Source organism: Cottoperca gobio, chromosome 19 (genome assembly GCF_900634415.1).
Source record: "Cottoperca gobio chromosome 19, fCotGob3.1, whole genome shotgun sequence".
Lineage (NCBI taxonomy): Eukaryota > Metazoa > Chordata > Actinopteri > Perciformes > Bovichtidae > Cottoperca > Cottoperca gobio.
The window spans coordinates 13,526,698-13,543,248 of record NC_041373.1 but is presented as its reverse complement, the minus strand read 5'-3'; the positions used below and the strand labels follow the sequence as shown (position 1 = coordinate 13,543,248).

Sequence of the window (16,551 nt, the reverse complement as noted above, 5' to 3'; positions counted from 1 at the left end):
GAGACATAAAGCATTTCGTTTCAGCATCTTATTTTAAATTCACAAAGTGTCCCCAAAGGCTCCTGTATTAATATTCATGTGAAAAGACAGGGAGACTCTGACGGAGATTTATTTTAATCTCCTTTTAGAATAATTCATGAAGTTACACTCAACGTCATCACCCCACGATTCGCGGTGCTACGTCATCATATGGCGACGAACGTTTCATTTAGTAAACAATTGCTGGAGATTAAAGTGTAAACTCATGGATAGTCTTGTGAAGGTAACATATCTCATAAAGCCGAAAATCCGTTTTTTTTTTTAATGCTAATACGTTTGGGAGAAGATTTAGCTTCTCGTGTGTTTGTTACTAACAGTTAGCATACAACATTAGCCTACAACATTAGCCTACAACATTAGCCTACAACATTAGCCTACAACGTTAGCCTACAGATAAGTAAGTTGCCCACAGGGTTTCCTCTATTAACGTTACTTGCTAAAGTTCCCCTCTTGATTCTTGACGTCTTTGCTGGTTACAGCTTTAAGCATAAAGCACCATTGTTCTACACTTTAGCTCCAAGTGTAGTCCAAACCAAATGTACTTTACCCCTCATGGAGAAGCCTGACTTTACAGAGGAAGCAGGACTATAAAGCATCAAGTAGAAAACAAATGGCACCTTATACAAATGCATTTAAAAGCGGATTTATAGGAGTTCCTGTGTTTCCTCAGGTGCACGGAGGTGGCGGCTATGACTCTGACTTCAGTGATGATGATGTGCAGGAAGAGTCCTCGGGGAGAGGCATTAAAAGGTCAGATTTAAGACTGCTTCCACAGGCTCATTCTACCATCTTTATCTTACAGTTAGACGAACTCAGGATTTGTGTATTTATTTGTGTCTTTGTCTCAGAAAACGTGAGGAGGAAATCTTACAGAAGCCATTCAAGAAAGCTCGGCACTCCCAGAAGGCTCACAGGAGTTTACACTCTAATGAAGTGGACAGGTACTGTGCAGTGAAACACAAAGCATTCAGACCCCTTCACTTGACTCTCATTTTATGTTGCAGCCGTATGCTAAAATCATTTAAATGATAATTAATTAATTGTTAGTCCTTTCAGTCTCATGCATTTTACCTGCTCACATGGCCATTCATGTCAGTTCTGATAATATAGAATTGCTAATATTAAAATAAACAGGTGTTTGTATTTTGTCTGCACATGATGTACAACACAATTCAAACAAAATCCAATAGTAATGTTTTGTTACTGTCAAAGTTATTAGCTATTATATTCTAACCAGATGAGACCATAACTCCCTTTGTTACAATAGTTTCCTGTGATTGTTATCAATTATCTTCTCTGCCAGCTACATAATACTACAATACACATTTACAAGTTACAGCTATATTTTTAAAACAATGCTTTGATAACAATTGACAAAATATGCCGGCAACATTATCTAACCTTTGTTTGTATTATAGATAACTATTTTCATTCTGTTTTTCAGAGAGGAAGCCAGGAACAGAAGAGCCCACCTGATATCATTGAATGCTGTATCCTTTTTTTTGTGTGAAATGATCATCCAGATTGATAATACTACAGACATTATGCCTTTTATACATACGTTTTAAAAAAGCATATAACAATGACAAGTGCTTAGTTGCCTTCATTTAAGCCTAAGGGATGTGGGACATTGCACATTTTTGCTGTTCAGTGTGCAAAAATTAACATTTAAAGACGGACCGTAACCACATTACTCCAGTTTGAGCGACATAAGAAGTTTGTTGGTGACTACATACTTTATTATGGAGGACAGATGGCCGACTTCAAGCGCACAGCGTAAGTATCGTGTCTCACAGTCACGCTTCACTATCAGTCAGCATTCTGTCACTTTAGGCTCAGAATATGTTAACAGTAACAGGCCATTGGTTATGCATTGTTTTTATCCAACAGCAGTTTTAATGACAAATTATAGCAGTAGTCATGTTCTCCTTATCTGCCTTCTCATCGAGTCTTTTCTTTCCCTCACAGAGCCAAAGACAAAACGGATCTGGATGTGCTGCGGGAGAATCATCGCTTTCTCTGGAAGGATGAGGACGAGGAAGACATGACATGGTGATCATCCATAAACAACTACTCGTAAAGGCCGTTTTAATATTCAATGTGCTTTTAACTACTGAGTCTGTGTTGTCATCTACATTACGTCTGGACTTATTCTGTTCCAGGGAAAAAGAACTCGCCAAGAAGTATTATGACAAGCTGTTTAAAGAGTACTGCATAGCTGACCTCGGCAGATACAAGGAAAACAAGGTGGGATGAATGGATGAAATTGTTTATTGAGTGACATAATACCCAGTTTAAGCAGAAAAGCAGCAGCAAAAGGCGTTTAGGTAATGTCAAACAATCTGACGGCACATACAGTAACAGGCGGCTCATGTCGCCTGATGCTTTGTGACTATTTTGAATACAACAACTCAACATTTTGAAGTTTTTAAATCTGTAAAATGCTGAAAAAAGAAGCCAGTTTCAGACAAGAAAGGTTAAGGATGTTGTAGTGTTTTGTGTATCTGTGCTGTGTTGTGAGGTAGACATAATCCAAATGATCAATATGCTTGAATTTGAATATGAAAAATGCTTGGTTTTCCACATAATCATGTAAACCCAAAATCTATAAATCGATTGCTGTGGGCTTAATGGAATTCTGTAAACTATGTTTTCCGCAATTGCATTTATATTAACAATTTAGATGCAATGACACAGGCTTCGAGAGTGTGCACATTGCTGGTTCAGGTACCTAGAAAGTGCTTGAAAAGTTTTTGAATTTTTACGTCCAAACTGGAGGCGGATGCTAATTAAGATACACCGTGTTGAGTAATGGAAAAATACTTCTGGACACAAAAGAGAAAAAATGTCCTCTTCTGGAAATGCAGGTTTTATTATTCCCCCAGGTAACATGCGGTTGTTGTAGCAGCTGAGGAAAAAGGCTAAAGTGAAACAGTGTGTACCACACCCACAGCATGTAGAGAAAGAAAAGAATACAGTATATACACCTCAGCCATCCCAGACACCGCTGCCAGGACTTGGCAAGATGATCTATTTTTTTTTTTTTGCACTGTGCTCCAAAATCACAGTAATTGTCCCAGTGGTGGTGTCAAGAACAAAGGTTAACATTTCATAACTCAGACACTAATCACCACCACTGATCCATTTTTAGATAAATGTTGGGGGTACGATGTGTTTCGCAGCTGAGCTTCTGGGCTATTTTGGTTTGAGGCCAAACTGACAATATGTTAAACTCGAGGCTTATGGCTCCATAGCTGTACAATGACCCTGGGCTCAGATTTGTAGTTGAGTGTGATTATTATTAAAAGCACTATCACATCAGTCCAGTTGAGTCAAAACTTGCTACATAAAACCCTCACAAATCATTTATAGTTGTATAATACATGTAAATGCAGATGAGTTGCTTCATTTCCACAAGTTTAGTCCAATTTTGATCAGTTGTGTCGTGTGACAGCTCGCAGATGAGTCACACAGTGAGAGCTGTGTAAAGGCAATGGGGAAAATACTAACGACTGCATCACAAGAAAACATAACAGAAATATTTCTAAACACTATTTACAAGAAGATGTGAGTTATGTAAAAGCTTTTACATTTATCCAATACAATTTCTTCTTCTGTAGCTTTATTTTGGATGGAGTACGTTCAGACCCCGACAAACTGAAACACTTCTTACACGGAAACAAATGCTGATGACTGAGTTATGATAGGATTCCTTTAAGTTTAGTATACGAAGCCCCATTTTAAGATTCATAAGATTCATTGAAGGGGAAAACTGTCATTCGTGCTTAATGTGTGTCTGTGCTTTTAAATTTGTGCCCAACAGTTTGGATTTCGTTGGCGGACTGAGAATGAAGTCGTCTCTGGCAACGGTACGTCATAACCAAACACTCTCCTAATCTTACGCTTATACACTTCTACAAAGAAATGGGTTTTTTTTGTGTATTCTGCTTTATCGAAACTGTGCAGCATAATCTATTTTATTTAATTGCATTTCTATGTAATCTATTTTCCAGTCTACAGTGATCTTAATTAGAGGATGTCTGAGTCACCTTTACTTAATGAAGGTATTTACTTTCATTTTAAGGCAGGTTTTCAGTGTGTATTGTATTCATAATGGAGAATTATTGTAATTTCCTATTAGTATAAAGTTGTAAAGTATATTTTTTATGCTAACTGCTAAAAAACTAGCTGCTAGTACTCTCTGTATAAAATGAGTATTGATTTGGGGCACGTCTGAAAGCAGTTCACAACATTCGCCACTAGATGGCGACAGAGATTTACACAGCAGTACATAACATACAGGGGATACTTCCTAACACAAGTTTCCCCACATTTAAGATTATACAAATATGTTTCACTTTACTTTGACCTATTGGCTTTACAGAATGGCTTCAAACAAATATTTGACTTTTTGGTTTTATGGGTGGACTATTTGCACCATTCGGTTATCGATCGACTGTTGATTTACACAAATGGTCCTCCGACTCTTAACATTTTAGTTTTACAGTTTATGTCTCGCACCCAAAGAGAAACCTAAGTTTCCCTGTGCACTTGTGAGGGAGCTTCTTTGACAGTTTGGCAGCGCTTTGATGATTAATTGTTGAGGATTAGTACAACACTTGTCTGTCTGCCGCTCCTTTCGTGTGACAGTGACAGATATTTATAGGTTTACCCAGAGGGAGTATATCGGCGACTCGGCAACCTGCGTCGGCAACTCATTGATGTGCTTTAAGACGCAAGCTCATTTTACATTTGAATGATTTGCCTATGTATACTGTACATCCATTGCAGCCTCGCAAACATACACAATATGTCTGAGAAAGCTGACTAAGCCAATATATTGTTCCAGATTAAGACTGTGTAATCCTGGTCTCTTAACAGTTCACACCCTCTAGCAATACTCTACACAGGAAGGGGGATTAGATCAGGTCAGAGGCAATTCACTTCAACTGTCACGTCTGTGATTTGTTTACATTAATGATTCCCACAGAAATACTTCTTAAGCACTATTTAGAGCACGGGACACTGAACTCTCCAGTGAAATCAATACTAATCTGAGCCAACGTCCTCGTTCGGACGTGGAGAAAAAGGCTTGGGCATATTGAAAGTTAAAAGTGTTAATGTTGCAAGTTAAAAGGTGGAAAAAGTGTTTATTGTGGAACTCAAGTTTGATTTGATTTAAGGCTGCGAGAAAACTTTAGTGTTCAATTATGAACGTTGCCAGCCCAGGCTCCGGCGTAGTGCTGGTCACATGACACGACTCCTCTTGCGCTTACAGATAACTTGATTGACAGATTGTTTTCTCCCCCTGATCCTGGATCTTTTTATAAAGAGGCAATGCACTTCCGTTCTGCAAGGGACACCTTTTTCTGAAATCATCCACTTATCATTTCCTGCTCTCTGTGCACTTCAGGTCATGTTGGTATTAGGTAACGGCGTCTACTCTTCACCCAATCAGGTGGATTACGAAGAGCGCTGACCTTTCTTTACATGGCCGCGCTGTGATATGGGATGAAGGAATGTGCAGTCCTTGTTAGGGGTTGACATTTTTCTTTCAAAAGTGAAGGAGAGAAAGAATTATGTCCTTGAAACAAGTACATGAGAGCAGGATCAAATGTTATCCTCCCCCAGGAAGACCTAAAGTTTCCCTACATTTGAAGGAATCCTTGAAGAATGAGATTGACTTTTACTTCATCCTCCTCCTCCTCCTCCTCCTCCTCCTCCTCCTCCTCCTCCTCCTCCGGTCCACAAACATCCACGCCCCTGAAAGATTCTCGATGACTTCTGCAGTTGTGTATGAGAGAAACAGTAGGAAGACCTGTGAGCTATAAAGAGCAACTATAAACAGCCTTAAGCGATAATAGTTAAATCAGTGTCCATAGCGCTACTAGTGGTCAGAAACATGCATGCTGCCTTTCTAATTCATTTTACCGAAGTCCGTAAGGTTATAATGGAACTATTTGACCAAATATCTTCTTTGCTTCCAATAAAATTTCAATATGTGAGGCATATTTTTTGCAATAAGAGAAATCCCTCTTTTACGCTTTGAGCAGATGCACATGTGGAGTGCAAGGCATGCTGGTGCGTCACGCCAAGTTATGTTTTTCTGTAGGTTTTGATGTCAGTAGGGGGTCAAATGCCAAAGGTAGTCAAGGCCAGGCTTTAAAAAATGTTTTTTCACATGCATGCCACCACACGCTCAGCGACAGCAGGAATCAACTTCAAGCACTGCGAACATATCGTTTTGATTGATGAACTTAGATGTGAATTTGTTTTCTGTTTTATTTTTTGAAAATGTTTACATCCTTAGAAATCAGGTTAATAGACAGTATTTAGTCTGCTGTTTTAAATATGAGAGAGAGAGAGAGAGAGAGAGAGAGAGAGAGAGAGAGAGAGAGAGAGAGAGAGAGAGAGAGAGAGAGAGAGAGAGAGAGAGAGAGAGAGAGAGAGAGAGAGAGAGAGAGAGAGAGAGAGAGAGAGAGAGAGAGAGAGAGAGAGAGCTTTTTTTCTGTGGAGGAAAGGTTGCAAAATAGAGAGTGTTGAACTGCAGGTCTGAAGTGCTTCTCGTAAAAAGGCTAAACAGGATCCTGTGGTTGGAAAAGGAATCAGTTACTTTACCTATATTACCCGGGGGCAGTGATTGTGGATTGTTCAGTTTTTCCCACAGGCTGAGAACTTATTAAAGGTGGTCGACCTCGTGGTGGGGCGGGGGTAGGGGGTGGGCTGTGGTGAGTTTCAGCACTGACTTGGCAAGCTCAATAACTATTGCACACGGATGCAGCTTTAGGACAGACATTTCAACCAGTCTGCTCAAATTGCTTTGGATAGCGGCAAATGAATGTGTTAGGGCCATCCAATAAAGTCTGGTTACCACTGATCACTCTCGACTTTTAACTCTTTATGTACCATTTTAGCGTTTGACATCTTAGGAAGTACGCTTATTCGCTTTCTTGCTGAGAGTTAAACGAGATGATGGACACTGCTCTTGTGTCTGTACACTATACATAAAGCTAGCATACAGTTAGCTTAGCCTAGCATAGAGACTGGGAACTGGGGGAAACTGCTAGCCTGGCTGTCAGAAAGTAACAAAGTCCACGTACCAGCACCTCTAAAGCTCACTTATTGACACGTTACATATGTCTTTTGTTAAAACCGTGCAAAAAACCAAGTGTAATGAAACAATTTGTGGTTTTGTTAGATCTAAGTACTAGTTTCTTAGCCGTTTTCTTCACCTCGCTGGTTGCCTGCCAACCTCATGGCGATGACGAGACTCCCAAGTAGGGACAGCGCCCAACCAAAAAATAGTCCGGCTCATAAACTGCTCGGCAGATGTTGTCACGCTGTTTCCCCCAGTTCCAGTCTTTATGCTAAGCTAAGCTAACAGTCTACCTGGCTGTAGCTTTATACTTAACGCACAGACATGAGAGGGATACCGATCTTCTTATCGAACTCGTAGCAACAAAGCGAAGTTATGAATGGCAGAATATCCCATGAGTATGTTAAATTATAATTCAAAAATATGTACAAAATGAAACGTAAAGTGTTCTTTGTGAACTCAACAGTGAATATAAAGTGAGGGATAGTGCTGGCTCAGGTCGCTGCCCTCTGACTTCAGGGAAGGTTAATCATGCAGCCATCTGGTGGCATTAGTGACTGTTGACGTAGGACAGTAGTTTCCTTTTTTAATGAGTTTACTCAGCCAACCTGGTGCCAGCCCTTTTCATTGAGAAGTTGATGTGTGAGGATTCCCAATACAAAAAAAACCCAGATAGACGTACAGGAGCTTTTGCATAGGCTAATGCTTAATTTGTTGTGCGGCGATGCTCTGCGTGCCACTATCTTCTGCCTTTTGAGAAAACAGCTCCAGTAAAAGTTGTGCTTTATTAGCTTCTATGTGGGTGAGTGTTGGGCCAGGGGGCTTAAAACCATCAGAAATAAGTGAAGAATAGTTTCCTGACCTTGATTATATTCGGTTTTTGACATGTATTACAACAATAAGAGCTGCCTAGAAACACATTTGTATTGACTCCTCTCTGTCAGGGTTTCGAGTAGCTGGAGGGTCTGACACATTCACACTCTCCACCTTTCCACCTATATCACATTCTTTTATATTCGACACTGAGCTGCTTCTCCGCAGCAGCAGCAGCAGCGAGGGGGATTCAGTGCCTTGTTCAAGGGCGTTCAGGTTTGTTTACAGGCTTTTACCTACATAAGCTGCTCTATATACATACAGTGGAAGTATTTAATTTATTTTTGCGTGTGTGTGTGCGTAATGGAGAGAGTAAGTTGTCAGGTCATTGGGATTTACGTCATTGATGATGGTGAAGACGGGATTCTCTCGGGTCTCCGAAGCACTGCTCACTGCTTGTGGCGTCACAGTGGCATGAGTAGAAGATGGCCCGGTATCAAGTCACACCCTTCAGTCGTCAAGGATTTAAAGGGATACGCTGGCATTAGCTGGTTCTGTTATCATCTGTTATAGTCACTTAGAACTTTTAAAGCTTTAAGTTTGGTGAACACATAGGTATGGCAATGTTGGTCAGTTGATCCAATTCTTTGGTTCGGATTGGAATATCTCATCAACTATTAGATGGATGACATTTAGTACATACACTCATGTATACACATATGTATTATACTGACTTTGTCTATAGCTCAACCATGACGTTGACATCTTTTGGGGGATTGCAAAGTTAGCCATGTGGTGTCTTTTAGTCCACAAAACACATAAATACAAATACAGTTCAATATTCTGCTTTAGATCTTTTGTTTTTCATAAACAAATACAGTGTTAGGTCCTCTCAAATAAGCCAAATGAACCTCTTCACAACCCAGGACTGGAGCCAGGAGTGTCTTGTTTTAGCTGACGTCATTGGCCCCTAATCTAACACAGCATGCCTCACTTCACCTGGATGTTACCAGCTTAGGCAGGTGAGGGAATGCATCCTCTCCTCATACAGAGTAAGGAGCATTTCTTACCCCTGTGCCAAAAATGGACCGCTCTGACGCACTCACTCCCTCTGTTACAATGTGAGGGAACCCCAGAGACCAGATCAATGCCACCTTAGGCTCCTCTAGGGATAATAGGCAGACTGTGCTGTGGCTGGAGGGATGCCTGAGGGGATGAGTTGAGGCAGAGAAATGGAGATGAGAAGGAGCATAGGGATCAGAAGGAAGAGGGCTAGAGATAGTCGGAGTGGGGCGAGGGAGAGCAGCAGAGTTTGGAAGCTGCCTGACAGAATCTTAAGCCTTTGGAGATTCATAGTTTCTCTCAATCCTAAAATAAAACATTTGTACATTTTTCTTTCTTTCTTTTGCTTTGTGGCTTGTTTTTAAACCTCTTACAAATTGATTATCAACGTTATTTTCTTGTGTAAATTGCTGTAGGTAAGAGATGCATAAATGATACGTACATATGTTTGCATACAGCACATGTGCTCTCTGGTCCTCCAGGTCAGTTCCACTGTGGAAACAAACGCTGCGAGAAGCAGGAAGGCCTTAAAAAGCTGGGAGGTGAATTTTGCCTATGTTGAACACGGCGAGAAGAAAAATGCATTGGTCAAACTCAGTAAGCTAAAACACAGTGTGTGTGTGTGTGTGTGTGTGTGTGTGTGTGTGTGTGTGTGTGTGTGTGTGTGTGTGTGTGTGTGTGTGTGTGTGTGTGTGTGTGTGTGTGTGTGTGTGTGTGGCCTAGTGGGGGTTTCCATTCTAAGACCTGGCTCATAATAATCCTCCTTCAGGTATCATACTGCAGAAAATCCTGTTAGAATAATTACTGTAATTGGAAGACCCTCTAGCCCCTGTGAACTCAGTCAAGCAGAAAATGACAGGCTCTTTTAACAAGCTAGTGCAACAGGTCAAATCCAGACATTTTTCTCATCAACTAAAAATGTTTTCCAATTTGTAATAATTCCAAGTCCAATGTTTTGACAGTTCAAGTTGTTGTGACAGTGATGAAACATGATCTGGCGAACTTAGTAAGGCACATTGGAGAAATGTTATAGATGGGAATAATGACTGAATAATTTATATATAATAAATAATAAACACCTAAGCATTACAATTCTACAAAGTTTCAAATATTACTCACTGTTTATAATAATAAACGGTGAGTAATCATCTCTCTGACAAAGTAAAACAGGAGTTCCACAGGGTTCTGTCCTTGGTCCTCTTCTATTGAGTTTATATATAAATAACTTAACAGAATTACATGATGGAGAACGTTTCCAAATGTATGCAGACGATACTGTTATATATGTATCAGGTGGAACCATTTCTCAATTAAATGAAATGAAATGCGTTGTTAATGATTATGTCATGTTGTTTCTATTCCAGGACTATGCCCCGAATGCTCTTTCAAACTCAACTACCACCACAAGTAAGTACTTCTCACCTTTTGAGACATTTGTGTATTAAAATCTTTTTGTCCTTGATGAGTTATTTTAAAGATTGAAGAGCGTGTGCACTGGTCAGAAGTAGGACAGGTCACCACGGACAGTCATCACTGTTTTAGGGGTTTAGGATTCTGATTTATATCTGTTATCTGACCTTACCATCCAGAGTGAAATGATTTATACATCACATTATTTATATATGTAGCTGGAGGTGGTTATAGATGGAAATTCGAATAAAGATGACCGTAAGCGGCGAATGTTCTAGCATTTAAATACGTGATTCCAAGGCTTTCACAGTTGGTGAGGATTTCAAAAGTCCCTTTGAGTGTTCCAGCAGACTTTGTAACAAAACGCACAGAAAGCCTTCACCTGTCTAAAGCTTAAGCAGAGATTTCTCTGAGCGTGCCTTTGGTCCTGCAGGTTTTGGCATGTTGTGTTGCAAATAATTGGCTGCTTTATGTTGTGAACACAGCTTGTTGCGTGATTCCGTTTGTAGGAGGAACGAGGTGAAAGCAAAGACTAAAGTCATATCGGAGGAGAACCAGGAGCCACCACAGAAGAAGAAGAAGAAGAAGAAGAAGAAGAAGAAGATGAAGAAAACGTCTTCACACTCCAAGAAGCACAAGAGACGCAGAGGTAGGACTCCTCTTTTTCAAGCTAAATAAACTATTAATAAAGGGCAGTCATCTCATCCGAGGGGAACAGCCGGTGGGAGCAGCTTTGTTTATGTTTTGTTCTTGGAAATGAGATCATGTTTCTCTTATGTTTATTATTTTGTAACGACTCCCTTTTGAGTAAAACGTATCTGATTTTCTTTCTCTACAGATCGTTCCTCCTCTTCCAGCAGCTCAGAGGAGTCGCAGGACTCGGACAAAGGTAGCCTTCATAACTCCCACGCACACGCACACCTCCCCCATTTTTAAAAACACACACACGTTGGAAAGTTTCTGATCTGCTCGCCCAGGCTCCTCGGCCGGGGGAGTTCTGCTATTTCTCAACTGTGTTTCTCCCCATTCCTCTCAACTTTTTCTTTAAGTTTTTTTCTTCTTGTCATTTTGCCCTTCACTGTAAGCAGAGGGAAAGGAAGTAAGTCTTTGCCCCAGTGTCCCTGTTCTGTTTATTACAGGATCTGGACGGATGGATGGGCGGGCAGTGGTGTGCACAAAAACACACTTTCTCTCTCCAGGGTTATGTCATGGAGTTCGACATGCTTTGAAATCTGTACACAAACACACTTTCTTTCTTCGCCTCAGTCGTACATATTTTGAAGCAGTTGTTGAAGACTGAACTTGATTAAATGTAGGAATCCTGCTGTATCCAATAGTTTGAAACGTTGACATTCGGTGATTTCTGCATAAAAATCAGGCTTTTATTTTTTGGCCATAGCTCAATAATTCATACGCTATATATGTGATATAGTGATGACATTTTGGACAGATGGATGTAGACCGAGCGAGTCGGTTGAATTCCTGTTGTGTGAGGCAAACGGTGAAGAATCTGACATTAAAACTGATGAACAAGGGTTATTGCTCAGCCTAGTTTTTGACTGACGGCTCTCTGAATCTCACCTGCTAGACTCTGAAGCTGAGGACGAGCCGGAAGGTCGATCAGAAGCCGACCACTGGCGAGGACCCGCTCCTGCAGTAGAGGAAAAGTCAAGGTGAGGTTAACGGCGAACGTTCATATTAAATCTCACCAAGTAAGCTGCTGTAAAACCATCATAGACAGTCTTTACTACTTAGCCTACACATGCTACTGATCTCTATATAGAACAGTATGTAGACCACTTAGATACCCCTCACAAAGCTGCTTCAAATTCAAGTCAGGAGAATCGCTAAACCTTTAAACTGCTTCTGTCACACTCATAGAAACAGAAGCATCGAGGAGAACGCAAAGTACAAGCATCACATTCATACCTACAGTACCTACGTCATGTCTTTGTATTTTGTACCAATGGCAGACACTTCCAGTCAACAGTCTGCGTCAGCTCTGTGCATGAAAGGAAGAAAACTATTCTGATTTTGTTTGTTGTTGGTTTTTTTTTTTTAGGGAGGAGGAATTTGATGAGTACTTTGAAGACATGTTTCTTTGACTGGACTGGTATCAGCGGGGAACCCTGCTGCGACTACACTTTCTTCAGCGCGCCACTGACATTAGGCATGTTGTTTCTGAGTCTTGTGCGCGTGTAGATTTATTCGATTATATTATTATTGTTTCAGTACTGCCGCAGAAATAAACAGAATGTTTAGCCAGCACATGTCTGACGCCATCTCCGTTTTAATCCCTCCCTCTATCACAGAGGAAAATAGTCGTAGTCATGGTAGCAGTATGGCTCGTGGGATGGCTGGTCCACAACTTTGTATTTGTGTCCACGACTTTTGGCTGAAATTTGGTACAGATAATAAGTGTCATTTGAAATGTAATGAGATAATGTGTTGGTGTACATGCGTGCATTTGTCTGTCCTCGTCTAATCTTCCATACTACTAAGCCCATCAACTGAATATTGTTTGTGCTCATGTGTGACCTCTCCTTGTTGTGGGGATTCACGATTTAAAAAAACAAAACTGTTTTATACCGTCATTGACTCCTGACTCTTCTTAACATTTTATCCAGAGCCAACATCAAACTTTCGTTAATAATATTTAATCTTCCACAGCAGACTATTTTTTGACTCGTCATTAGTAGGAAAAGCACAGGTGTTTCTAACAACATTAACGATGGCTCTGTTAAGTGTCCCAGTCAGCAGTGACATTGAGCCAGCACGCACAGTCCCTCAAACCCAAAGCAGCTCAATTGAAATCAGCCATCATGAGTTTAATTAGTTACACCTGTGCTTTTCCTGCTGTGAATGTCAAAATGGCCTCTGTGAAAAAGGCTTCTGATATTCCCATCAGCCTCAGCTGTACTTGTGTTTAGCGCTAATTGGCAAACTTTTTCTGATATTTACCTTTTATTCGACAGGATGACAGTGTAGAATTGGGAGAGAGAGACAGAGAGAGGAAGGGGGGGGGGCGTTACATGCAACAAACGTCTCCAGAGAGGAATCTCTGTGCATCAAAGGAAGAAAACGTTATACCGTTTAACATGCGCATGTTAGCGTTGTTAAGCATGCTGACGTTAGCGTTTAACTCAAAGCAAAACTGTGTCTTAAGTAGAGCCTCACAGAGCCGGTTGTCACAACATGGCTCAGGGAGTGTGACAAGGCAGGAGACTGCACAAGGTTAAACTGAAAACCAGTCATTAATAATAACAATGGAGTGTGTACATCAGCCATGAACACAGTGCATGGAGGTGCAAACCAAAATAAAGTAATGCCGGGTGCATGTAAAGAGTAGAAAGTAAGAAACGGAGCGAACACATGGGCCGGTGTTTATAGGCTGTGGCTCAGGTGATTTCAATCCGCTAAACGAACCCTCCCATGTCAGCTGATTGCCTACTGAGGTTGTCCAGGACCGCCTCCAAGACAGAGGGGCATCACACGTGGCTGTAGACTCGTTTAATATGTTAAAATGACTTAAGTTATCTACAGGTTACATCTTATGAATTGAATCCTGCATTATTTTGTACATTCTCCAGAGTACACTTTCCTACACAAGTGAACATTCATTGAAATAGTAATAGTAGTAGTGCAAAAGAGTGAAGCACTCTGCTCTTACAAGGATTAGCTCAAGATGTCCCTCTGATCAAGGGCAGATTGAAGCGCTGCCTCGACTTCAACTCGCGGAAAAGGAAACTGCGTGAGGTTGTTGGGAGATTATAGAGTTTGGCTTAAATAAAGACAATTACTTTACCTCTTACTGCTCTGTCTGCCTCGTTTAAACTTCTCTGCTTTCTCAGTAGAAGCCATTTACCGTGTGATTCATGGCAGTCTTCAGCCAACAGATGGTTAAGTGTAGTAAATGGTACATTGAGTAATAACAGCCTGTTGTTTTTGAGTGGCGGTGGGATATAATTTGGCCCCTGGCTATACTTGTACACCTGGATGCATTTACATTTGATCAATTGTGTTGTCAACATTCTGTTTTCTTGGTTAAAGATTCTTGCCTTCACATGGGCGCACATTTAGGGCCATTATGTCCTGGGAGGAATTTATAAATCCTTAAGAAATATACAAATACTCCCGATATGGTAGAGTATGACTTCTTCTCTTTCTCCCTGATTTGAAATCCAGGATCTATGAATATGTAGATATGTAAATAAGTTTAACTGCTTTGAATTTAACATTCACATTTTGAGGCGGGCCCTGTGAAGAAAGAAGCAGCCAACAGAGGAGCAGCTCTGTACCCTCTGACCCTTAAATTGTCAGGGGAATGACAGGTCATGTTGATGCAGTGCTGAAGTGCTCTGCAACATGACAGATTATAGGGTTTGTTCTGCGTTTCTTCTTCAAATGTTCCATTTTGTCAGCAGAGGCCTCAGCAAGCAGCATCCTGCACTCAAACTGGAGTACACTGCAGTAGCATTGATGCTCTTCCATCTTTTACTCCTCTAGAGCAGAGTTTATCTTCTTCTAAAATACTGTATACTTGTTAAAATGATGACATTTGATGACACCACAAAATGTCCAGAATGTGCAGACGGCAGGAAACGGGACGTTGAAGAACATGGCCAGACAACATTGTATCGAGGAAGGATCAGAACCAATCCACTGATCCTCTTTCCCCCAGAGGCTCATCCAGCTTTGGAGCCTTTAAGATCCCTGCACGATATATTACTAAGAACGAGCGCTGCTGCAGCTAAGCCCAAGGTTTTTCAAGTTCATTCTCTGTCCAACCCACTTTAAGTGTGAATAAGAGATCACCTATTTTCACATTGACAAAAAGTGATTCTCTCTATTTTTAAACATCCTTAAATTCCTTTATTTGCTTACACATATTACATCTCATGACACGTACATACAGTAAAGGTCATCTCATACTTCAAATGATAGATTTCTAATGTCTGAAAGACAGTTGATGGGATAAGTAGAAAGAATACAGTGCATTATTATTATTATTATTATTATTATTATTATTATTAGGTATCTCACAAAAGGATCCTTGATGGAAAAGCGAGCGGCCATTTTTATCACTGGAGACAGAACTTGTGGTGTAACCAGCCATAGAAAATGTGTGCAGCAGGAACAATGAGGTAAAGTCATGGTTAAATAATTCAAACATATCACTTTCAGTAAATGTTGTTTTTTTGCACAGTTCTGGCTCCAGTGACCAACAACAGCTCCCCACTTCACCTCAAGCAGCAGAAAAGGAGTTTCCAGCTAGTCCCAAAGCCATTCTGATAGGATTAAGTGCCTTTGATTGATGACCCGTTGATTAGAGGAGATGACATTGTGTAACAGGAAGTTGAGAGCCGCAGCTTGCCTTTAGCCATTGCTAAAAGTGTTTCAGAAGGTGCACCGTCAACTCAGACCAGATCAACTTCAATTCAGGTTTACATGGAGATTCACACTGACTTGACATCAAACAGCAGTTATTGCATGATTCATCGCACTGTTGCATCAGTGAGGAAATAATCAGAGGACTTTGGCCTGTACCACCATATACAATCAATGATGCTACAGCTGCATCTGTCACATTTTAAACTCAAGTCGTCTGCACATACATACAAGGCTTTGGTAGCCTGCTTCACCTCCTCTGTAAGAAGGGTATTTTAAGTCTAAAGCTGTGTGGATCTCGAACGCTGGCCGGCGATCAAATCAAATCCTATCCAATCTTCTTACAGGAGAGGAAGATCCACTGTACCCTGTTTGACTGACTGACTCTTACCTCCTTAGAAGAAGCAAAAGGTTGCCTTTTCTGTGCATCCTTCAAATCAGTTTTACGCTTCAGTTATTCTTAACTTTAAACAATTAACTTTATACAAGTTCTATGTTATAAACTACATTATATACACGGAAAATCATGTTTAAAAGACGTTCTCTTTTTTTTTTTTTTTAAATCGATATGGAATTGTAATTTTGCTCTAAACACTGGTATAAATATTATGTAAGGTAACTTTTTTTTGTTTTTGTAAAGTTATTTTTTTTACCAGGATGCCGTTGGACATGACAGCTTACAGGTGTTTTTCAAAGCTGACAATCAGGTTGTACAAATTCACAACACGTTTTTCTTGATGCCT

The 16,551-nt window shown here is 40.5% G+C and overlaps 1 protein-coding gene across 1 annotated transcript; it reads left to right on the top strand.

The window, feature by feature from the left end:
• The first annotated feature begins 155 nt into the window (after nucleotides 1-155).
• On the top strand, nucleotides 156-13,227 carry fra10ac1 (FRA10A associated CGG repeat 1). The gene is given in 15 exon segments (XM_029457153.1): nucleotides 156-262; nucleotides 710-789; nucleotides 888-980; nucleotides 1,484-1,529; nucleotides 1,739-1,815; nucleotides 2,008-2,091; nucleotides 2,202-2,286; nucleotides 3,863-3,908; nucleotides 9,493-9,536; nucleotides 9,538-9,607; nucleotides 10,375-10,417; nucleotides 10,930-11,069; nucleotides 11,259-11,309; nucleotides 12,009-12,093; nucleotides 12,483-13,227. Coding segments are annotated over 15 exon segments (1,005 nt in total). The 5' UTR covers nucleotides 156-244; the 3' UTR covers nucleotides 12,526-13,227.
• Nucleotides 13,228-16,551: the final 3,324 nt, after the last annotated feature.